Source organism: Epinephelus moara, chromosome 9 (genome assembly GCF_006386435.1).
Source record: "Epinephelus moara isolate mb chromosome 9, YSFRI_EMoa_1.0, whole genome shotgun sequence".
In the NCBI taxonomy this organism is placed as follows: Eukaryota; Metazoa; Chordata; class Actinopteri; order Perciformes; family Serranidae; genus Epinephelus; species Epinephelus moara.
The window spans coordinates 1,491,341-1,511,717 of record NC_065514.1 but is presented as its reverse complement, the minus strand read 5'-3'; the positions used below and the strand labels follow the sequence as shown (position 1 = coordinate 1,511,717).

Here is a 20,377-nt window from a genome sequence, read left to right as displayed (position 1 = left end):
TTTTCACACATTTTTATATTTTAATTTTACTACTATGTTGTTTTGTTCTTGGTCTTGTTCTGGGTACTGATTTAGTTTGTAGTATTTGTCTTGTCTCAGTCCTGTCTTGGCTTCGTATCGTTCTTGTTTTACTTACTACTTACTTTTTTGTTGTGTCATTATTGGATTGACCAAATATTTTTGTGCTCTCTGTCTGCTTTATTTGGAAAATCTCAATAAACAGATTTGGGGGGGGGGGGGGGGGCTGGGGTTGGCTTTACTTTCACTAGTGAACCGTTAACAAACAGTAACTGACAATCCTGCAGAGTATACCTTAAAAATTTGAAATGAAGTTAAGCCAGAAATGTTTTTGCAAGCTCTAGCAAATGTTTGAAATTGTTGCAATTATTGATGTAGTAGCTGAGTAGGACATCATAGAAGCTTATGATGGCCACCATGAACCAGGAGGTCCCTGGTTGGAGTCTGATTAGTAGTGTGATTAAGCTATTAGTTGTAAAAAATTAAATTAATCTCCAACTCTTGAGTAATTTTTTGAGGAAAAAGGTAAATATTCTGTTATTTCAGCTTCTTAAAAGTGAATATTTTCTAGTTTATTTAATCCTCTGTGTGAGTAGACTGAACATCTTTGGGTTGTGGACAAAACAAGAAATACTAATACGTCGTCTTTGTCTTTGGAAAACACTGATCAAATTTTTTTCCACCATTTTCTGACATTTTATTGACCAAACAACTCCTCAATTAATTAATGAAATTAATAAATACAGACATTACCTGATCAGAAACTGTAAAAAAAAAAGGTAAGGAAATAATTTGAGTGTGTGAGTGTATGATGTGTTTGTCTGTGTATTGTATGTTATTTTAGTTTCAAACTGTTTTATTGTTGTTACGTGTTTCTTCAATCGTTTGTCATTAATATAAGAAAATGACAATAAACTGGGGGAAAGAATGAAATTAAAAGTTAGTGGCAGCTCTACTTGTCAGAAACCTTTCCTGTCATCTCTCCAATGCCCCCCAATCCCCTTCCCCAGAATACTTTCTAAAAACCTGCTGATTCAATCTTTCTTTCAGCTCCACTATATGCCATAAACATATATTCAACATCATATTCCCATTTAAGAGTTTCTGCATCAGAGGAAAAGCTGCCGCCAGACAAGAGGACTTCTGGGTCATTAAGAGTGAAACTGCAGTTAATTCTTAAAATACACAAAGCCTTGATGTATCTGCGATGAGTCAGCAGCGAGCAGAATGGGTTCAATCCACGTGAAACTAAAAATAAAATCCCCAGAGACGTCAGTGCCTTCAACTTCACCTCATGCAAACTTTTTAGCTCTCATTCAAGTCTGACAATCCAAAAAAAACCCCACATCTCATAAATCATCAAAGTGGTTTTCAGACACGTGCAGCACCGCGGCTTTAAAATAGCAATAATCAATATTTAATTAACAAGTATGACTTTAAGATCAATGCTTCTGCTGCAGCTGGCTTCAGATAAAGTAAAACACCATGTGTCATGATGCACACTGTGTGCAGCATGTTTCTGTTTGCACATCAGCCGTGTTTTGGATGCCTTTCAGTGAGAGTATCTGACTTCTTAAACACCTCAGTATTTATCTACACCTCCAAAGTGAGATCTCGTCTGCAGAGCGTGCCCACATACACATGTAAACATACACAAATGCACGCAAACATGCAGAATATACACATGTTATCTGCTGGGTCACAAGCACAGGCTACATCACGAGATCTCACATTAACATACATCATGAAATCTTGCATTTACACCGTGAAAAAGGATCATTTATGAGATCTAATTAGAGCCAAATTAACACCATCTCCTCCTCATTACACTGACAGCAAAATGCACTTGTATCTGCTGCACTGATCAGGTTTGAATCCCCAGCTAAAAAGCAAAACCTACCTGGTAGCGAGGCGAGTAGATGTTACTGGAGTAACCCTGATGCAGAGCAGCTATGTCCATACCTGCACAGCTCTCCACTGCCGGAATTCAACCTCTGATCACCTGCTAAACGACAGCAGCGTTGTTGCTATGTCAGCCTCTCTCTACAGCATCACATGCACGCACTGAAACAAGCTGGGCATCAATAAACCATCAGCTCTCGTCCCCCGCCGTGCACGGCTGCGAGAGGGAAATGGAGAGCGTGTCGCTTCAGCAGCCTCGCTTTTTTCTCTCTCTCTCTCAGTTGCATTAAAGACGCCGAGCACTTCCATTATGTAAGCGCGACAGGATAAGCTCCTCCCAGACTCACACACCCCCCCAGCTCTCTGATGCTCACAGTCTTGTTCCTTTGCTCTCCAACACCATATGTGCACTCCTCTAAAAGATTCACCTTTCATTCACAGTGTGTAACATGAATCACAGCAAATACAAGAATCAGCTGGTGCCTGCAACCGTTTTGCCTTGCAGTAGGAGGTCTGATAGAAACAACGAGCCATTCACACTGTCCCTCATACAGAAGCATCAGTGCAAAGACAATATAACAGCAACTAACAATTATTATCATTAGTAATTAATTGTTTGGTCTATAAAATGCCAGAAAATTGTGAAAAATGGTGATTACATTTATTGACATATTTAAACAGCTTCTCTTGTTTGACCATTGCTCAAAAACCCACTGATATACAGTTTAACTATCAGTGCAGACTGAGAAACCAGCAAATAGCCACAACCGAAAAAGGTTTGTGGAATGACAAATATTAATACCACGACTCGATAAATACTGGGTGCTGGACAGAAGAGCAAACAACAATACAAAAACAGGTCCGCACACCAGAAACTGCTCCTTTTGGAAATTTCAATCCGATCACCACGTGTGACGTTTGAGGCGACAACACTTCATCAGACATGAACAAGATAAGGACACACAGCTCTATATGCACAACCAATGTTGGTCGCCAATCCCAGCTGACACTGGGTGAGAGGCAGGGTTCACCCTGGACAGGTCACCAGACTATCACAGGGCTGACACATAGAGACAGACAACCATTTAGCATTTAACAACCAGTTAACCTGCATGTCTTTGGACTGTGGGAGGAAGCTGGAGCACCTGGAGGAAACCCACGCTGACACAGGGAGAACATGTAAACTCCACACAGAAGGGCTCCCACACCCTGGGTTCGAACCAGGAACACTCTTGCTGTGAGGTGACAATGCTAACCACTGTACCACCGTGTCGCTTTAACCATGTTCCTTACAACATATTTAATCAGCCTACTTTGGTTGACCATTACTCCAAAACCCAACTGTATTCTATTTATCATAAAAATAAATCTGAATAAATCAGAAAACCAGCAAATAACCACAACTAGGGCGATGACGATATTTTTCAGCTACATCTCGATACACGATATGTATCTTGATTTTATAAGCACTTCATTAATGCTCAGACTTCTTATATTTCTTATGTTTACTCTCAGTCTATTGTTGTTTTATTCTTCTGATGTATATATTGTAGTTAAATTTTCACACTTACAGCCTCAGCACAGTGACGATATATATTTTATTTTAATATTTAAATTTTATATCTTAAGTACTAGTGTTAAACACTGTAGCATAATACACATTTTATTTCTATTTTAATGTATTCATTGCTTTATATTTACACACTTTTATTTCATACTCTTATTCTTACGTCTTATAATTCTCTATTCTTTACATTAGAGCAACTGTAATGAATCATAATTTCCCCTCGGGGATCAATAAAGTATTTCTGATTCTGAAACACCCTCTCTGATGCCAAAAAGTTGTAGGGATGACTATCAGAAAATGTTATCACAATGGGGGTTTTGATCAATAATCATCAATGATGTGGATATAATGACTAAATGGGTTTAAGACAAGCATTAAAACAATGGATAGTTCTGATAAGTTCATAAATTTAAATCACTTGTCTGTAGTGCAGTCTTTAAAACCAGGGAAAAACACAATTTTTGCCACATCATGATACAACGATATCCAAAATCTAAGACGATATATAGTCTCATATCTCGATAACGATATAATATCTTCATATTGCCCAACCCTAACTAATATACTATAAATATTAACACTTAAACAATTAACTGGTTATCAGAATTGTTGCGGGCTGACTTGGATCAGTTAATCAACGTATCGTTTCAGCTGTAGATCCAACAGATTTAAAACAGCACAACACAAAAGGGCAGTCTCAAGTCAACTGAGCATTAACTAAAGCAATGCTGTGTGTCCAGCCAGGCATCTCACACACACACACACACACACACACACACACACACACACACACACACACACACACACTCTGACATGTGCACTATTACATCACAACTTACAGCAACACGGCTGAGTGGACAGAAGAAGCAGATGTAAGAGCATCCCTGCTGAATAAATTACGTGTGTGTGTGTGTGTTTGTTTAGACGACACTCTCTCTTTACTGTAGCTGCAAAAATATTTTTAATTTTTGATGACATCATGCTGATCCCTTCAGTTTCCTTAAAGTATGTATTTAAAGTACGCTGAACAGTCTGTTGTTTGTTTCAACTCTGTTCTTTATGTTTGTGCTCAGAGCTACAACTATGGGCTGCAAAATGACTACTGTTAAATAAATAAATAAATAAATAAACACCCTATCAGGTAACAGTTTATTTTAACCCCCTTATTTATCATCTATAGACAGTATCATTAGTAGGGATGGCCGAGTACATCATCATCTGTATCCATAGCTGTAGTCAAAATGGGCGGAGATCTGTGTGGGTACATGAGACCCTAAAAAAGAGGCTGGATCATGGGGAGTACCACCAGTTGGTCCAGGAGCTTCTCCTCCATCATGGATGTTTACAGGCAGATTTTAGGATGACTCAGGGGCAGTTTGACAACCTGCTGTCTATCATCAGGCCGTATAGCTCTGGGTATCCAGCAACCACTACCACCAGTTTCTCCTCCATTGTCTACCAACTGTTAACTTGTTGTCGTGACCACCACAGAAGGCCCGCCTCTCAAATCATCCCATTGGACGATGGGGAAAAGGCCCTTTTTGGCTCTGAGTTGAAGTTTTTTCAACTTGAGGAGTTCAGAGCACGTGAGGCGCATAGCAACGCAAAGAACAGCTATGTGCAGCGTACTGATTCACTCAGCCCCTCGTTGCCTGTCTCAGGATTGCGAGCTCTGTACCTTGGTCAGAGTCAAACACCCGTATTCACCCGTATTTCCTGTTCGCACTCTTCTATCAAATACGCTACATTTTTTTGTCCGTCCGTCGCACTCGCCTTAAGACACGTGGTGATTGAGGATATGCAGCTGTAGCACTTAAATTTTGGAATGCTCGGCCTGCTCCGTTACGATCGGCTAACTCTGTGGTTTTATTTTAAAGCCAGCTAAAGATGCACCTGTTTAGACAGGTGTTTGGGTAACTTGTGTGTACCAGAGCTGGACTTTTTCAAATTTTGTGTATTGTTGTTGTGTAGTGTGAATTCTTTTTTTTTTCTTGTGTGTGTGCACTGTGCAAATAGTTTTGCTAGTAGTGCACTTTTCACGACGTGGCTCACGTGGTCATTGTATATTGCCCTTGTGAAGCACTTTGTGACCTATGTCTGCGAAAAGCGCTGTATAAATAAATTTTACTTGCTTAGTTACACACAGTGACAGGGCTAACTGTTAGCATCACAAGCTAATGTTACCCAACGGTTAATAACGGGTTTAACAACAGAGTTGACCGGTTTTAGTCTTGGTGTGAGAATGTTGGGAGCTCAGTGAATGTTGGCTCCTGCTGCCCTGTTAGCTCGTGCTAACAGGGCAAAAAGAGCAGAAGAAGAGCAACTCAGAGAGACCGCCTTTCAGAGCTGTGTCCAACTAATCACAATTCTACAGAAAACACTGAAATCCAAAATAATAGGCTCTAAATTCAAGACAGCATCACAACTATTTTTTTCCAATTTCCACTTGCCCTAAACCTACGCCCATAAACATCACAACATGCATCAAAATATTTTACAAAAGCGGCCATGACATCAGGCAGGCAAATGTATGAGACACAATACAAAACCCGTTGTGGGTAATGTTGAGACTAATTGCTCTTGTATAATTTTTCATTATTTTATATACATTATTTTGTATCATTCTCTATTTATCTGTACTCATTTCTTTCCTTGTTCTGCTGGGATCAGTAAAGGTTCATCTTATATTATCTATTCCACCTTGAATCATCCCCTCAAATCCTTGAATCAAAAGAACAGCAGGCAGAGGACTGTGTGTCATGTCGCAGCGCTGAAATGTAGTGCATGAAAAGGTTTATGTCATGGGATGATTAAAACAGATACGACCCAACAGAAAGCATGTTTATGTTCAGCCTCTAATCTCCCGCTTCCCTCGCTGTCATGAGACCGAACATCTGGAGCTGAACAACAGCTGGAGTCAGAGTGACAGTGGGAGAGAAAGAGGGCACCAGAGAGCTGCACACTGAGTGAACGGCTGCAGGTGGAGCACAGTGTGACGAGCAGCTTGGATCCAGTATGAGATGATAAAAATATCAAGTTACAGATGGAGGTGAGAGGGATGAGACGGGGAGAGTGAATGAGACACAGAGAGATGGTTCACAGTATTTCATGCGTGGCTGATTGAATGCGATGACCGGGACTTCCACAGTCACATGCGGTCAGTGTGAAAATCCTGATGTGAATACGTAATAAAACCCTGCAGGCTATAAATGCTAAACTTATGTATGTGCATGTGTGAATCCTTCCTGTCACGGGGCTGTGGACATATTAAAGTAATGCTGGAGCGGTGTGCACGAGGCTGCAGTCAGAGACATATTTATGAGTTTTTAACCTTTCCAAAACAAAACAAAGGAGCAGGAGTGCAAGGAACTGCTTTAACAGTGTGTTTGTATGCTAAGCTACAAACGTTCAGAGGCCAAGAAGAATGTCATGAGCCAACGACAGTATTTTGTGGAGCTATATACTTTTTTTAAAAAAATTCTGGGGGGCTTTTTGACTTAATTATAGTGCTGCTGGAGAGAGACAGGAAAGTGGGTAATGTATGTAAGATAAGGAGGTGATGTTGCCTGGGACCTGTTAGCTTTAGCTTCGGTCTTTTAGCACTACAAAATGTATGTAGCCCTCAAGTGCATATTTAAGACTCTTTTGAACAAGTTTCCTGTTTTAAAATGAGTCAAACATTAAAAAGTCAGACTGAGACTCTTGGAGCTAACGTTAGCTTTATTTGTTGGATAGCCACATGTGATAAAATCTGCTAGCGAGAGCTGTCATGGCTGGAAACGAGAAGCTGCTTTTGTTTACGTCCATCTTAAATTCTGTCAAAGATTATTTTTAATTTCATGTGGTAAATCTGCCACTTTTATTGCTGTAACTGAATATGAGTTGAGAGTGTAAAAGAGAAGATGGCCAAGGAATTAAAATACGACTCATAGAATGACAGCATGGTGACTTCAGTGACAGTAGGTATTTACAGTCTTCTGCTGGAGCTGAATATTGCCACACATATTTTATGTGTCTGCTCACCTGTGTCTCCAGTGTCTTATTCTCATTGGTCAGCTGCTCAAGCGACCGCTCCGTCCTCTCTGACTTTTCAGTCGCCTGGAAAACAATAATATATTCAGCTCCACGTGGTATGGTAACAGACCGTGCAGGAAAAGCTTGTTTTCCTGAGAACACAAGATATTTGTTTTGTGACTGAGAGAAAACAGTTTTATTACTCCCTGATCTCGACACAACATTACACACCACCCAAACAACTTCAGCACTTAAAATACAGCATTCCCATAAATAGAGCGGAGTGCTCAGAGGTCATTAAAAATGTTGGCTAAAAAAGGAAAGAGAGCCTCCAGCTTGTTCAGCTGCTTCACTTTTACATCCATTTGTAACGAGTCCCGTGAAGCGAGAGTAGAAAGCTCTGACTTTGGGGAGAGAGAACAAAACACTCTCTTGTAGCTGCTGGAAAATGTTAAAATGTTTTGTCTGCTGAGGTTTTTGATTAAGAAATATTAGAGCAGCAGAAAGAGTGGACTCTGTTTTAACATTCTGTTCATGTCAGTGCTGATGTTGCACGTGTTTGTATTCTGGGATAACCCAAAATCACACAGTGTAAATGGAACTTCATTCATTCAACGCACCTTAAAATGAAAATCAAAGTTAATTTTATGTATGATGAGTATTTATGTTGTAAGTGTTTCAGTCTTAACATCAATATATATTTTGTTAAAAAAACATTCAGAATGAAGATTAGAGCCACATTTAAGAAAAAAAATTTGATTTCAAGGTGATGGGGCACTGGCAGAAGTGGAGCGGTGTGGATCAGTGTAAAATTTAATTTATTTATTTTTTTTAATTTTATATACTTTATTGATCCCCCTGAGGGGAAATTCAATTTTTGTCATTAACACACAGGTCCGAAAGACACACACATGCACAAACAGGACCTATACATGCACAAAGTGGAGAGATGTCAGAGTGGTCAGCCTTGGTCAGGTGCCCCGAGCGGTTGGGGGGTTCGGTGCCTTGCTCAGGGGCACCTCGGCAGTGCCCAGGAGGTGAACTAACACCTCTCCAGCCACCAGTCCACGCTCCATATTTGGTCCGGACAGGGACTTGAACAGGCGACCCTCCGGTTCCCAACCCAAGTCCCTATAGACTGAGCTACTGCCGGCCCAAATGAATGAAAAATTTAAACAAAACAATTTTCCGGCGGTAACACAGTCTTAATCTGTGACTTTTTTCTCCTAAAATTAAAAGTTTAATCTTGTAATATTTGGACTTTCGTCTCAAAGACTTTATTCTCGTAATATTTTGACTTTTTTTTCTTGTACATTTCCGACTTTATTCTCATAGATTTACAGTTTTATTCTTGTAAAATTATGGCTTTTCATCTCGTAGATTTCCGACTTTATTCTCGTATATTTCCGACTTTAGTCTTATGGATTTCCGACTTTATTCTCATAGATTTACGACTTTATTCTCGTAAAAATTACGGCTTTTCATCTCGTAGATTTATGACTTTATTCTTGCAGATTTATGACTTAATTCTCGTAAAATGATGGCTTTTCATCTTGTACATTTATTACTTTATTCACGTAATATTTTGACTTTTATTCTCCTAGATTTACGACTTTATTCTCAAACTCTATGATTGTTTTTCTTTTACATGGCCCTCATCCTCCATCATACTTTAGTATTCCTACTTACTTACTTTTAAATGTCTACAGAGCAGGATTTCCCTAAAAAAAGTATAGACTCATAACAAAGTAATCCAACTCAATCATCATTTACGACCCACATGAAGTGTGTGGTGGTGCATTATTTTCTTCTTATTTTGCTGTGTTCGGGATGTTTCTGGGTACAGCGTGCAGGTAACGTTGGGACTTTATAAAAACAGGTAATGACCAGGTAGCAGCTGCACACATCCAAGAGGCAGCTACAACAAACATGGACACAACACAGACGAAATGCAAATATAGCAAAGCGAAACACGAAGTGGACGAAGCTCGTTCTGGACCAAGAGTGAATCTGGGTTGAGCCCTGAAGGAGAGGATGGGATGAAGAGTGACACAAAGATGGCCTGTTTTCTGTTGGACAGGTCGGTGCTGGTGGTTAGCTTAGTTAGCTTGCTAAAACATCGGCTAAAAAAACTAAATTCTTGCATAGTACACATTTAAGTAAAAGATCTGAGTCCTTCTTCCACCATCACTTTTTCCACATAATTTCATCCTCATACGTCCTTTACATTACTCTAATTAATAATTCTACAAGCTCCTTTTCAGGCAGTGTTTTGGGCATTTGAACGCATCACGATGACAAGCAGCCACAGCTGATAGACTTCACAAAACTGTGACGCTTGAATAAAAAAAGGAGACCGCTGCGTCGACTTATCAAACCCAAATGGGAATGAGAGTAACGTGTGCATGTGTGTGTTAGTAATGTTTTAACAACATCACATTAGCCCGAGGCCGCAGTCAGCTTTAGAGTGGGAGAGCCTCACTAAGTCTGAATGAAAGCACGCTGGGAGATTATTTTAGGAGGGATTATTAAAGGAAAGGCTACTTCAAAGTCCCCAAACTTTTTTTTTTAGTTGTGACATTTTCAGCACAACCAAGAATACCAGAAATAATTAGCTGAAATCTGGTGACAGCCAGAAGCAGACTGAGCTGTCCTGGTGAGAATCAGTAAATGCCAACACGCTGATTCATCGTCCACATGCGGCGTTATCCGACTGTTCGCTGCAGTCAGAGCCGTGACTTCAGCTCTGCTCAGAGACAGCAAAGACGCTCTGTGTGCAGTGACATGAGGTTGAGATTTAATGTGACACTGATGTTTTCAAATGTGTTGTTATACCAGCATATCAGGGAGTATTCCAGCACCTAAAATCTGTAGTTAGGTGCAGCTGTTGAGTAAATGTACTCAGTTACATCCCAGCAGTGACTGCATGTGTGAACCTACCTCTGTCAGCTCTTTCTCTCTGCACTGATTCTCCTCTTTCAGGGTTTGGACCTCTTTCTTTGACTGCTCCACAATCTGCTCCAACTCTGTGAGAACACAGAAAGATGACATCAACTCGAACAGTCGTCTTCATGCAGACAAAATAAAACATCACACACTGTCTTAACAAAGTCAGCTGGGACACATGTGCTGTGTTTACCTTGCATGGTCTTTGCTGTCCTCCTGTTCTCCTCCTCAGCTGTCTCGAGCGTTTGTCTCTGAAATGGAGAAACATCAGCGAGCTAATCACTCACATAGTAACATTCCTGTACCTTGAGCTAACGATGACTGGGTCCAGAAAACATGCGAGGTTTGTGGATAAAATGCCTCTGTTAATGAGGCCACTTTCACAATGCCCACGAGCAAAACACCTCACAGGGGAAAATAAGACAAATAAGGTAAAAACTCAGTTACAAATCACACCCTCACAGACGTGAACTTATCAACCAAAATGTGTTTGAATAAACAACCAGAGGAGAGCTCTGATTCTTTGCCCGAGCCAACATGGGCCTGACCCGACCTGCAGGGCTGTAATTTTTCATTAGTTCCCTGGGCTCAAATCAGGTCGGGTTCCAGATGTTAAATTGATTTTTTTTTTTTTTTTTTAAATTTTTTAATGAAACCGGAAGTTCTCATGCATAGATGGAGTTTTAATGGACTGAATCAAGAGGGGAAGTAAGAGAAAGGGAGGGACTGCGACTGAGAGGGAAAGTGACGAAGCAAGAGGAGAAGCTAGGGGAGAGAGAGAGAGAGTGTGCATGAGAAAGGGACATAAAACAAGAGAAAGAGGAAGAGACGGGGGCTCCAAGGCGATTTGGTTGGCAGTGTTTGCCTCTGCCTCCCCAGCAGCAGAAGAGATGTGTGGAACATACAGCAAAGAGAGGTGATCATCATCTGGGCGCTGCATCTCCATAGACTGTCGTGCAACCTGAGGGGTGTAATCTGCTCTGCCTAACGTATCGTGCGCTAGACGACTGACTATTGAAATGAGGAAGAAATGGTGCGACGAAACACAGCCTGTAATAAATTTTTTAAATTTAAAAAAATATAATATGTGGTTGTCTGCGGTAAAGCGATATATTGCCCCCTCCAGGTCTCGGGAGAGTTAGTGCCTCGAGTGAAGGAGTCCAAGTATCTCGTGGTCTTGTTCATGAGTGGGGTAGAATGGAGTGTGAGATGGATCGGTGGTTTGGTGCTGCTTCTGCAGTGATGCGGGCGCTGCACCGGTCTGTCGTGGTGAAGAGGGAGCTGAGCCAGAAGGCAAAGCTTTCGATTTACTAGTGACTGAAAGAATGAGATCACAGATACAAGCTGATGAAATGAGTTTCCTCTGTAGGGTGTCTGGGCTCAGCCTTAGAGATAGGGGAGGAGCTCGGAGTAGAGCCGCTGCTCCTTCGCATCGAAAGGGATCAGTTGAGGTGGTTCAACATCTGATCAGGATCCTCCTGGGCGCCTCCTGTTAGAGGTGTTCTGGGCACGTCCCACTGGTAGGAGGCCCCGGGGCAGACCCAGAACACACTGTGGGGATTATATATCTCATCTGGTCTGGGAACACCTTGGAGTCCTCCAGGAGGAGCTGGGAAGCGTTGCTGGGGAGAGGGACGTCTGGGGTGCTTTGCTTTGCCTGCTGCCCCTGTGACCCGGCCTCGGATGAGCGGAAGAAAATGGATGGATGGATGGATGGAAATATGTGGGCTAAGATATAATTGTTTTATATTTTACAGCAGGCCCCAGCTCAGGCCCAAAACTGCTCCCGTGGTTCGGGGCTCAGGTCAAGCTTGGACAGAAACTGTGCAGGTTCACGTTGGGTCAGGCCTGATTTTTTGGGCCTGATCAGAGCTCTAAACCAGAGTCACTTTTCTGTAAAAGTCAGACCTTGTAGCATTTCTGTCACACTTCTCGAGCTGAAACAATTGCTGGATTCATTGATTTGCTGATCAACATAAAAAAAATTCAACTACTTTAATTAATATATTTGTAATTAATTTATGATTCAAGCTGTTTGGGTTTTTTTTGCAAAAAAGTCATGTATTTTGGGCAGTTTTGTGTTTCTAACTCTACATGTGAGATTCCCCTGACTTGATTCTCATCATGAGTTGGAGTCTCAACATGATCTTTCCTCTGTTTATTTGTGATTATTAAGCTCTGAGTTTCCTCCTCTCTCACCAGGCCGGTCAGTTCCTGTTCCAGAGAGCTCTTATCTTGCTGCACAGACTGAAGCTCCTTCTGTTTGCTCTCCACGTCGACACTCAACTCACTGATCTGTTGGGGACACACAGTATAGACCATAAAGTCTACACATGTACGTCTGAACAGAGCCATAAATTATGCATCGTCACAGCAGCTCAAACAAACTGCACATAAAAAGGAACACAAGACTATTTACATTTGGGACTAAAGGACAGGTTGCAAATTATATGATGATGATAATGATGAATAATACATTTTACAGGTGGGGAGTATCATATAGCTGCTGCTCAGACTCCACAAACCTTCTTCTCCTGAGCCTGCGCCTGGGCCTTGAGGCTGCTGATCTGCTGCTGGGACAGAGACGCAGCGTCCTCCTTCTGCTGGGACGCCCGCAGCCGCAGCTGGAGGTCGGCCACCTCCCTCTCCAGCTCCATGATCCTGGAGCGCTCAGACACTGTGGCCACCTGCAGCGGAGGGTGTAGGAAAGGAGACATGAAGACAGAGAACGAGGAGACAGGAGAGGTGACAGAGCAGAGCAGTGGTGGAAACAGTAGACTTGGGCTGATCAGTGTAAAACAAAAATGAGCTTTAACACTATTCTATTTAAGATGTGCGATTCAACTGTGTCAAAATAACTTTGAATTGGTAAAGTTTTCAGCCACAGTGACGTATTTTGATTCACCGTGATTATCATCGGGCTGCAACCAATAATTATTTTCACTTTTTATTATTTTTTGGTATTAGATTTGTCTATAACATCGACAAATAGTGAAAAATGGACGTGAAAGAGTCGAAAATGACATCTTCACATTTTTGGTTTTGATCCAAAACCAAAAGATATTTAATTTACAATAAATAAATGAATGAATAAAGCTGGAACCAGATTTTTTTTTGGCAATTTAACTTCACAAAAATATCAGTTAAATACCTTAACGAGTAGTTCATTATCAAAATCAGTGAATCGACAAATAGTTTCAGCTCTAAATTTACTAATCTCATTGCCTCATATCTCTTTTATATTATCTTACTTTACTGAAGTATTTATGCAAATACCTTCAATTATTTACTTTCATTACCTGTCATAGTCAGAATTACACAGTTCCAGTTTAATAAGACAATAAAACCCTTCATAACCTAACAAAGAATTTGTGTTTTTACTTGTCAAATAATTGGAAATCTCATTTGGAAAGACTGATGTCAAAAACAGAGTTCTGCTGAATAAACCTTCAGTAACATCGTCACTTTCTTACCAAACATTTTATTGATACCTGTGGAGGGACCCCAATCTGAGAGGGTATATTTTCAAAACTTTGATATTCAAATATTTCTTGTGGACTGTAAACACCTGCTAGAATAGGGATGGGAAGTGAGAACCAGCTCCAGTTGAAAAAGAGTTGTCCGATCCATGGGAATCACATACCTCCAAGCTTATCAATTCCTCATATCCATGCAGGCATGTTTTTTTAACAGTTGCCCAAACAGTAATGTCAAACTCTTGCGTCTACGCTGCTGGAAACAACAAGGAGTCATGGTGGAGAGGAAGAAACGGTCCAAATGTGGCTTCATTTCACTGAGAAAGATGACAGCAGTGCTGCATGTAATGTCTCTAAAATGATCATTTCAAGGGTTTCTACTCAACATGGGTGTAAATTCCAGGAATACCATGAATTTGTCACTCTACACATGAGTGTCACCGCTTCCCAACCAAGCAGCACGTCTGTTACAGAGGGGAAATATCTTGTTGTAACAATATTAGCACCACACAGGGAGGTTTTGCAGATTTTTTCTTGGTGGTGGTTTAACAGCGAAGCTTCTGCACACCTGAGTCACACACATGCCTTTTCTTTACTCTGTTTCCACACTGTGTTCAGACTCGGAGGTCATAAAGCGGTTGCGCTGACGCTGAAAATCTGTGTAGGCATAGTCTGTTTTCCCCACACTGTAAATTGATCAGGAATAAATAAGGGAATTGATAAAGAATCGGACCGATAAGCAGAACTGATAATGGCACTGGTATCAATTCCCATCACTATGCAAGAAGATTTTCTAAAACAAGAATTTCAGTCTTTAAACCTTGTGTCATTGATCTAATATAAAAACAGGCTAAAATAAACCACATTCATTTAGATTGAAAATAATTAATTCATCAGAGAGAAAAATCCTCTCCACAGGACGACCTGAGGAAAGTTTTAACCACCGACAGAGAATCGAAATTCAGTCTTGCTCCAAGAGAAAGACTGGTCAAAGTTTGAACCTTCTGGTTAAAGGATAAAGGAAAGCAGTGTTCTGCATTTTTCTTACTGTCAACAAAAATCCTATGAAAAGACCAAAACCAACAATAAATGTATTGTGTGTGTGTCTACAGTCTGACATATCTTGTTCCTCTGTGTCATCGAGCTCCATCGTTGTCAAAAAGCTGTTGAAATCTTATCAGTGAGCCACACTGTTGCAGTGGTATCTCTTTTCCACTCTGGCTCTTAAACCGGTTTCATTCATGCCTCTTGGAACTTTGGTCTTGTGATCGAGTCCCTATTTCCATCAGGATGTAATCAAGGATGTGTCATCAACAGAAGGTGTTGCACAATGCACAACGGAAGTAAACGGTAGTAGCAAACTGACAGATCATGAATTTTTATTATTCTGTTATTAAAGATATTATTTTCTCCAAAAACCAAGCACGGACCACCAGATCTATGATTACTGTCATCAGACTCCACCCAGGTACACCGACACAGTGTTCCACATCTTCTAAAGTGGACTGCAGTAAAGCCACAGCCCCTTTTTTAACAACTGTGAGGTGATCACTTGTGTTTAGGGCTGCCACTAACGATTATTTTCATTGTCGACTAATCTGTCGATTATTTCTTCGATTAGTCGACTAATCATTTCATCGAAAAATGTGTTAAAATGTTGAAAAATGTCCGTCTGTCTCGCCCAAACCCCAAAATTACGTCACCTAATGTCTTGTTTCATACTCACGCCAAAGGGTTTTAGTTCACTGTCACGGGAGAGTGTGTAAAGCTGCCAATATCTGAACGTAACAAGCTGCAGTAAGAGTATTTGGGGCACTTTTATAGTACTTTTCTATGAAAAATGACTCAAACCAATTAGTCGCCTACTAAAATAGTCACCGATTATTTTAATAGTCGATTAGTCATCGACTAATCGTGGCAGCCCTACTTGTGTTTAAACTGTGTTTAACGTAAACAAGAGACGTTATAGTACGTGTACATGTCAAATAATCATATGAAAGATTTGAAGTTTTTACTCAGGATTTTTTGAAAAATATCCGAACGGACGAGGGATCTAAGTGTTGCAGGAAAATGAAACACACTTCGAATAAGGAAATACAGCTCTGATTTGATTGAGTTCTCAATCTCAACCCAGGCTTGACGGGCCCCAGAAAGCATGACGGGTTTGAACAAGGTTGGGCCAAAAATGTGCACTGATTGGCCGGGTCAGGTACGGCTCGAGCTGTGGAAAAAATATATATTTAAAAAAAGCTCCATGCCAGGCTCTCTGTCCTTCCTCCTGGCTGGAGCAGGAAGCTTCTCTGGCAGGACAGTGTGGAGAGTCGGTGATCAGGTCCATTTTCTGTTGGAGACATGTGTGTCTTGTGTCGTCACACAGCCGGCTTAGGAGCCGACTAGGGGTGGGGTCGGGCTTGGTCCTAGTATCTTATGTGATGATGTCTGACAGGCCAGATCTGGGCTTTAAACTCAAACAGGTCGGTCCAGTTCAGGTTGTAAATTTTTCTGGAGCTTTGACAACTGTAATTACACTACTATTTGGTACTGGGTTGTTTCACTCAATACCTTAAGTTATCAGGTCCCGACCAGCCCTAGTAAACCAGTGTGTTTGTGTATGGGTGTGACAGAGAAGAGAAGTTTGAAAGAGTAAAAAACACAAACACATTGTTCGTTTTGGTCTTTTCATGGGATGTGCTGAAAAAGAAAAATGATGGCCGGCATCGTCAAAAGCACAGGCACTCTATCATTTAAAAAAACGTCCATGCACACATGCATAACTCTGAGTATGATAGACCTGGTTATTAGAAAAGCTCAAGGCCGATGAGATGTTAATGTCCCTGTGTCAGGGCTAACAGTGACCGAGGCCATGAGGGAAGCAACTTGTGATAAATCTGGTGATTTGCATAATGTTTGCACGCTGTGCTTCCTTCAGTATATTCTGTGTCTGTGCATCATTATTAAACCCAGTGAAGGGAAAAGCACATCACTCAGTCCTGCTGGAGGACTGGGACTGCCAGCATTACCCTAGTGTCCTCTAAATCCCTCTGGAGTTTTTCAGCTTTGGTCTTTTCAAAGAGCAGGCTCTGCTCAAGCTCCTTTATGTGGGCATGCTCCAGTCTGGTCTGCGTCTGTTAGTAAGAGAGAGCAGGAAGAAGAGGAGAACAAACACCAATGCACTGACATGCCGGCTTTGTAGGCCACGAACAGAGAGAAGACAAGACTTTAAAGAGAAGGCCAGTCAGTAAGAAAAGCACTGATCAGTCACATCAGTTGGTTGCAAACAAAAGTGGATATTGTTATTCACTCTTTCTGCTCTGAATATCAGGAGTTAATTATTTCAATCATCTCATTCTGACTCTCAGATTCCTCACTTTTATTTCTCTTCTCGTCACACTTGTTTGCTCATATTCCAGCACTTGAACTCTAATTTTCTCTGACGGGTGAAGAAGATGCAGACAAGAGAGGAAGATGAAAGCACTGAAGGCGAGGACAAAAACAGCTTTCAAGAACAGGCATGTGTATGAAACGATGAGGAGAGGATGGCCTGTAAGTGCTGCGGAGGGGTGAAAAAATCTGAGAGAAAAGGTTGAGTGAATTAAGCGCGAATGAATAAATAAAAGCAGCGGGAAGAAAGACGCGTCGGAACAAGGAAGCAAATGAATGATTCAAAGAGCGAAGGAAAAGGAAAAACCTGAGACAGAATGATTGACTGAATCATCAGCTCGTATTTATTCTTTGGAGGAAAATGCAAAGCAGTAGTTTCACACTTTAAAGTCAATTAACAGAATAAAGAACTGAGTGAGAGTGAGAATGTGAAATAAGTTAATCAACTATACACCAAGTTTGTCAATAATTCACACATGAATTTGAGAAAAATAAATTCAGTCTGACAAGTGAAAGATACTGAAGATATCTGGAGTGAGTGAGAGAAATGTTTAATTAAGAAGCAGATTATATAACCAAAAGTTACCTCCAGGTCTCCTCTGGTGATGCAGGCCTCCTCCACACTGAACTGCAGATCTTCCACTTTTCTGTCAAACAGGGACAAATATAAAATATTCTCCAACTGGACACATGAAGACCTTTGCGTACTTTTTGTCTAAAACTGTTGCACGGGGAACAGGTTTGATTTTCTGTGTCTCTTTACACCCGTAAAGAGCCTTTATAAGACTCTAATAAAGAGTTGTTAACAAAAACGTGGTGCAACCTGCAGGACACAAATATCGCAACAAAAGAGGGGAACAGGGTGCGCAGAATCATTTCATAACTCTGATTTCAACGGCTCAGACCGTGATATACAGGTGGATGATGATGACAAGAAGGAGGATGTAATAAAGGATGAAGACCGTACACAGACAGAGAGAGACTGAGAGAGGACAGCAGTGTCGAGACGAGGGATGCTAACGATAAATCCATGATCGATTGACCTTTCACTAAGCCACGCCCCTTAACAACATTCATCTGCACACACTGTGATATATCAGTTCAATATCAGTTTCCCTGCTTCCCTTCACTGGTTCCTGTACAGCAGGGTCGGCCTTTGTTTCACTGTTATAATCATTACAAAGCAAAAGCAGCATGTGTATACATTCAGTAGGCTATATCTTCAGTAGCTAGCTAGCTAACCCTACACTTTTCAGGGTCTGATTTTGGTTTTGGAACAGGGAAGAAACGTATATCTTTTTCCAACCTCTCCAGGTAACGAGTATCTTTAATACACGACGTGCCCCAGGCACAACATTTAGCTCCAAATCCACAACACCAGCCTGAAAATGAAGGAAATCTGAAACGACTGCATTAGAGTCAATGGAGCACAGCTGTGTTGCTGTCGGACTCTTGTCTGAGCTATTCGATGCTATGCTATGATTGGCTAGTCTGCGTTCGAAGGTGGGGACTTTACAAAGGGTCAACTGGTCGTTAAGAATTTGATCGGACATGTGAATCTCAATTGAACAAATGCTCTGATTCCGAAATATAAACAATGTTAAGTCTCCTATTTAATTCTACATATCAGTAGAAATGTGCATTTTGAAAGCGTGTTTCAATGACTAGCATTAGCAAACAAAGGGCACAGTGTAACTATGATATGACAAGGTGGCCATTTCAGGGTCTCAAAGAAAAGTGTGGCGGCAACACCAGAAAACGACGCAGGCAAGGCGAAGCATTTTTCAGTTATGTTCAATGTGTTTCACATGTCTTGGCCTGTATGTCTTTATATGTTTCATAGGCTGCAATGCTGTCAGAGAATATTCAATGTCTCTGTGAGCTTTGATTGAGAAAACAGAACTTGTTTGTTGTTGTTTGGTCTGAGCAAAGTTTTAATGTTCTTTTTAAATCACAATCAATCACATTACTGATAGTTTATTGTTACCTATAATCAGTTAAGGAAAGTGCTGACAATTTGCAACCCTCGTCGAGACAGTGAAAGAGGACAGCTCAGCCTTTTCAATTAGCTGCAGTGCCAAATGTAAGGTGCTGGCAGAGAGTGGTGACAGCCAGGGAGGAACCTCCAGTGGAGAAGCAAAATAAGAAATGTGTCTTTCCATTTGTCTAGTGTTGCAAATATTCACAACAGATAGAATAACAAAATACATCGTACTCAGTGTGCAAGGTCAGTTGATGGATTAAAAACACGCATACATAGAAATACGGACTTGGTGTGCAAATACCTGTTGTCTGCTGCCCTGTCATGTGCAGTTTATAGGTGGAGTCAGACTTACCTCTTCTCCTCCTCCAGCTGGTTGAGCAGCTCCACTTTCTCTCGATCTGCTGCCTCCACCAGTGAACGCAGCTGGTCCAACTTTGCCTCCATCTCCATTGCATACTATAAACACACAGAATGAAGAACACTCAGCATGAGCTGACTCAGTGAATGCACACAAACAAATTGGTTTAAGCAGTTCTCCTGATTTAGACCAGGCACCAGGGTGAGGTGACTGAGGGGGCTGTTAAAACTTGTGAGGGGGTAATTATTTTCATAACATAAAACTCATTGATTTCACCAGGCTATAGCCTCAGCAAGGCTGAATAACAGCAGCACAAGACTACTGTTTCAAATACATTTATTAATCAGAGCAGTCTAGTAGAGCATTAAATATATTCTGAATTTACTAACAATTCTCAGAATCAAAATCAGCAGGGGGAGGCGCATAGAAACAGCTGTTTGCAGCTTACTCTCTGTGGATTGCTATAACTGAGGGGGGTAAATGGAACTAGGGACGAAAGTTGTATTTCGAACAACAAAAAACAAGCAGGCTAAGAAACTAAACAAAGTGATATGTTCTGTCTGTCTGTATATAGCCCTGTTTCCACCAAGCAGTATGGTACAGTTCTGTTCGGTACATTTTTTTCCGTCTCCACAGTAAAAGTTGTGGATGGTACCAACAGAAGCGTTCCTTAGCGTCCCCATGTTTGGTCCCCCCTCTGTTGGGGTACCTAGCACACAGATCTGGTACTA

At 41.1% G+C, this 20,377-nt stretch overlaps 1 protein-coding gene across 3 annotated transcripts in view; it reads right to left on the bottom strand.

The window, feature by feature from the left end:
* The window catches only part of clip1b (CAP-GLY domain containing linker protein 1b), a 47,478-nt gene that overhangs the window by 15,245 nt on the left and 11,856 nt on the right, over window positions 1-20,377 (bottom strand). Inside the window, exons 8-15 of one of the 3 annotated variants that reach the window (XM_050053440.1) lie at window positions 19,641-19,744; window positions 17,891-17,951; window positions 16,944-17,048; window positions 12,973-13,134; window positions 12,647-12,742; window positions 10,641-10,698; window positions 10,442-10,527; window positions 7,511-7,585 (exon numbers count right to left, since the gene is read on the bottom strand). In XM_050053440.1, coding sequence (XP_049909397.1) covers window positions 7,511-7,585; window positions 10,442-10,527; window positions 10,641-10,698; window positions 12,647-12,742; window positions 12,973-13,134; window positions 16,944-17,048; window positions 17,891-17,951; window positions 19,641-19,744 — 747 coding nt within the window. The remainder of the gene's footprint in view (window positions 1-7,510; window positions 7,586-10,441; window positions 10,528-10,640; window positions 10,699-12,646; window positions 12,743-12,972; window positions 13,135-16,943; window positions 17,049-17,890; window positions 17,952-19,640; window positions 19,745-20,377) is intronic. The other 2 variants (XM_050053441.1, XM_050053442.1) reach the window with 2 other exon arrangements.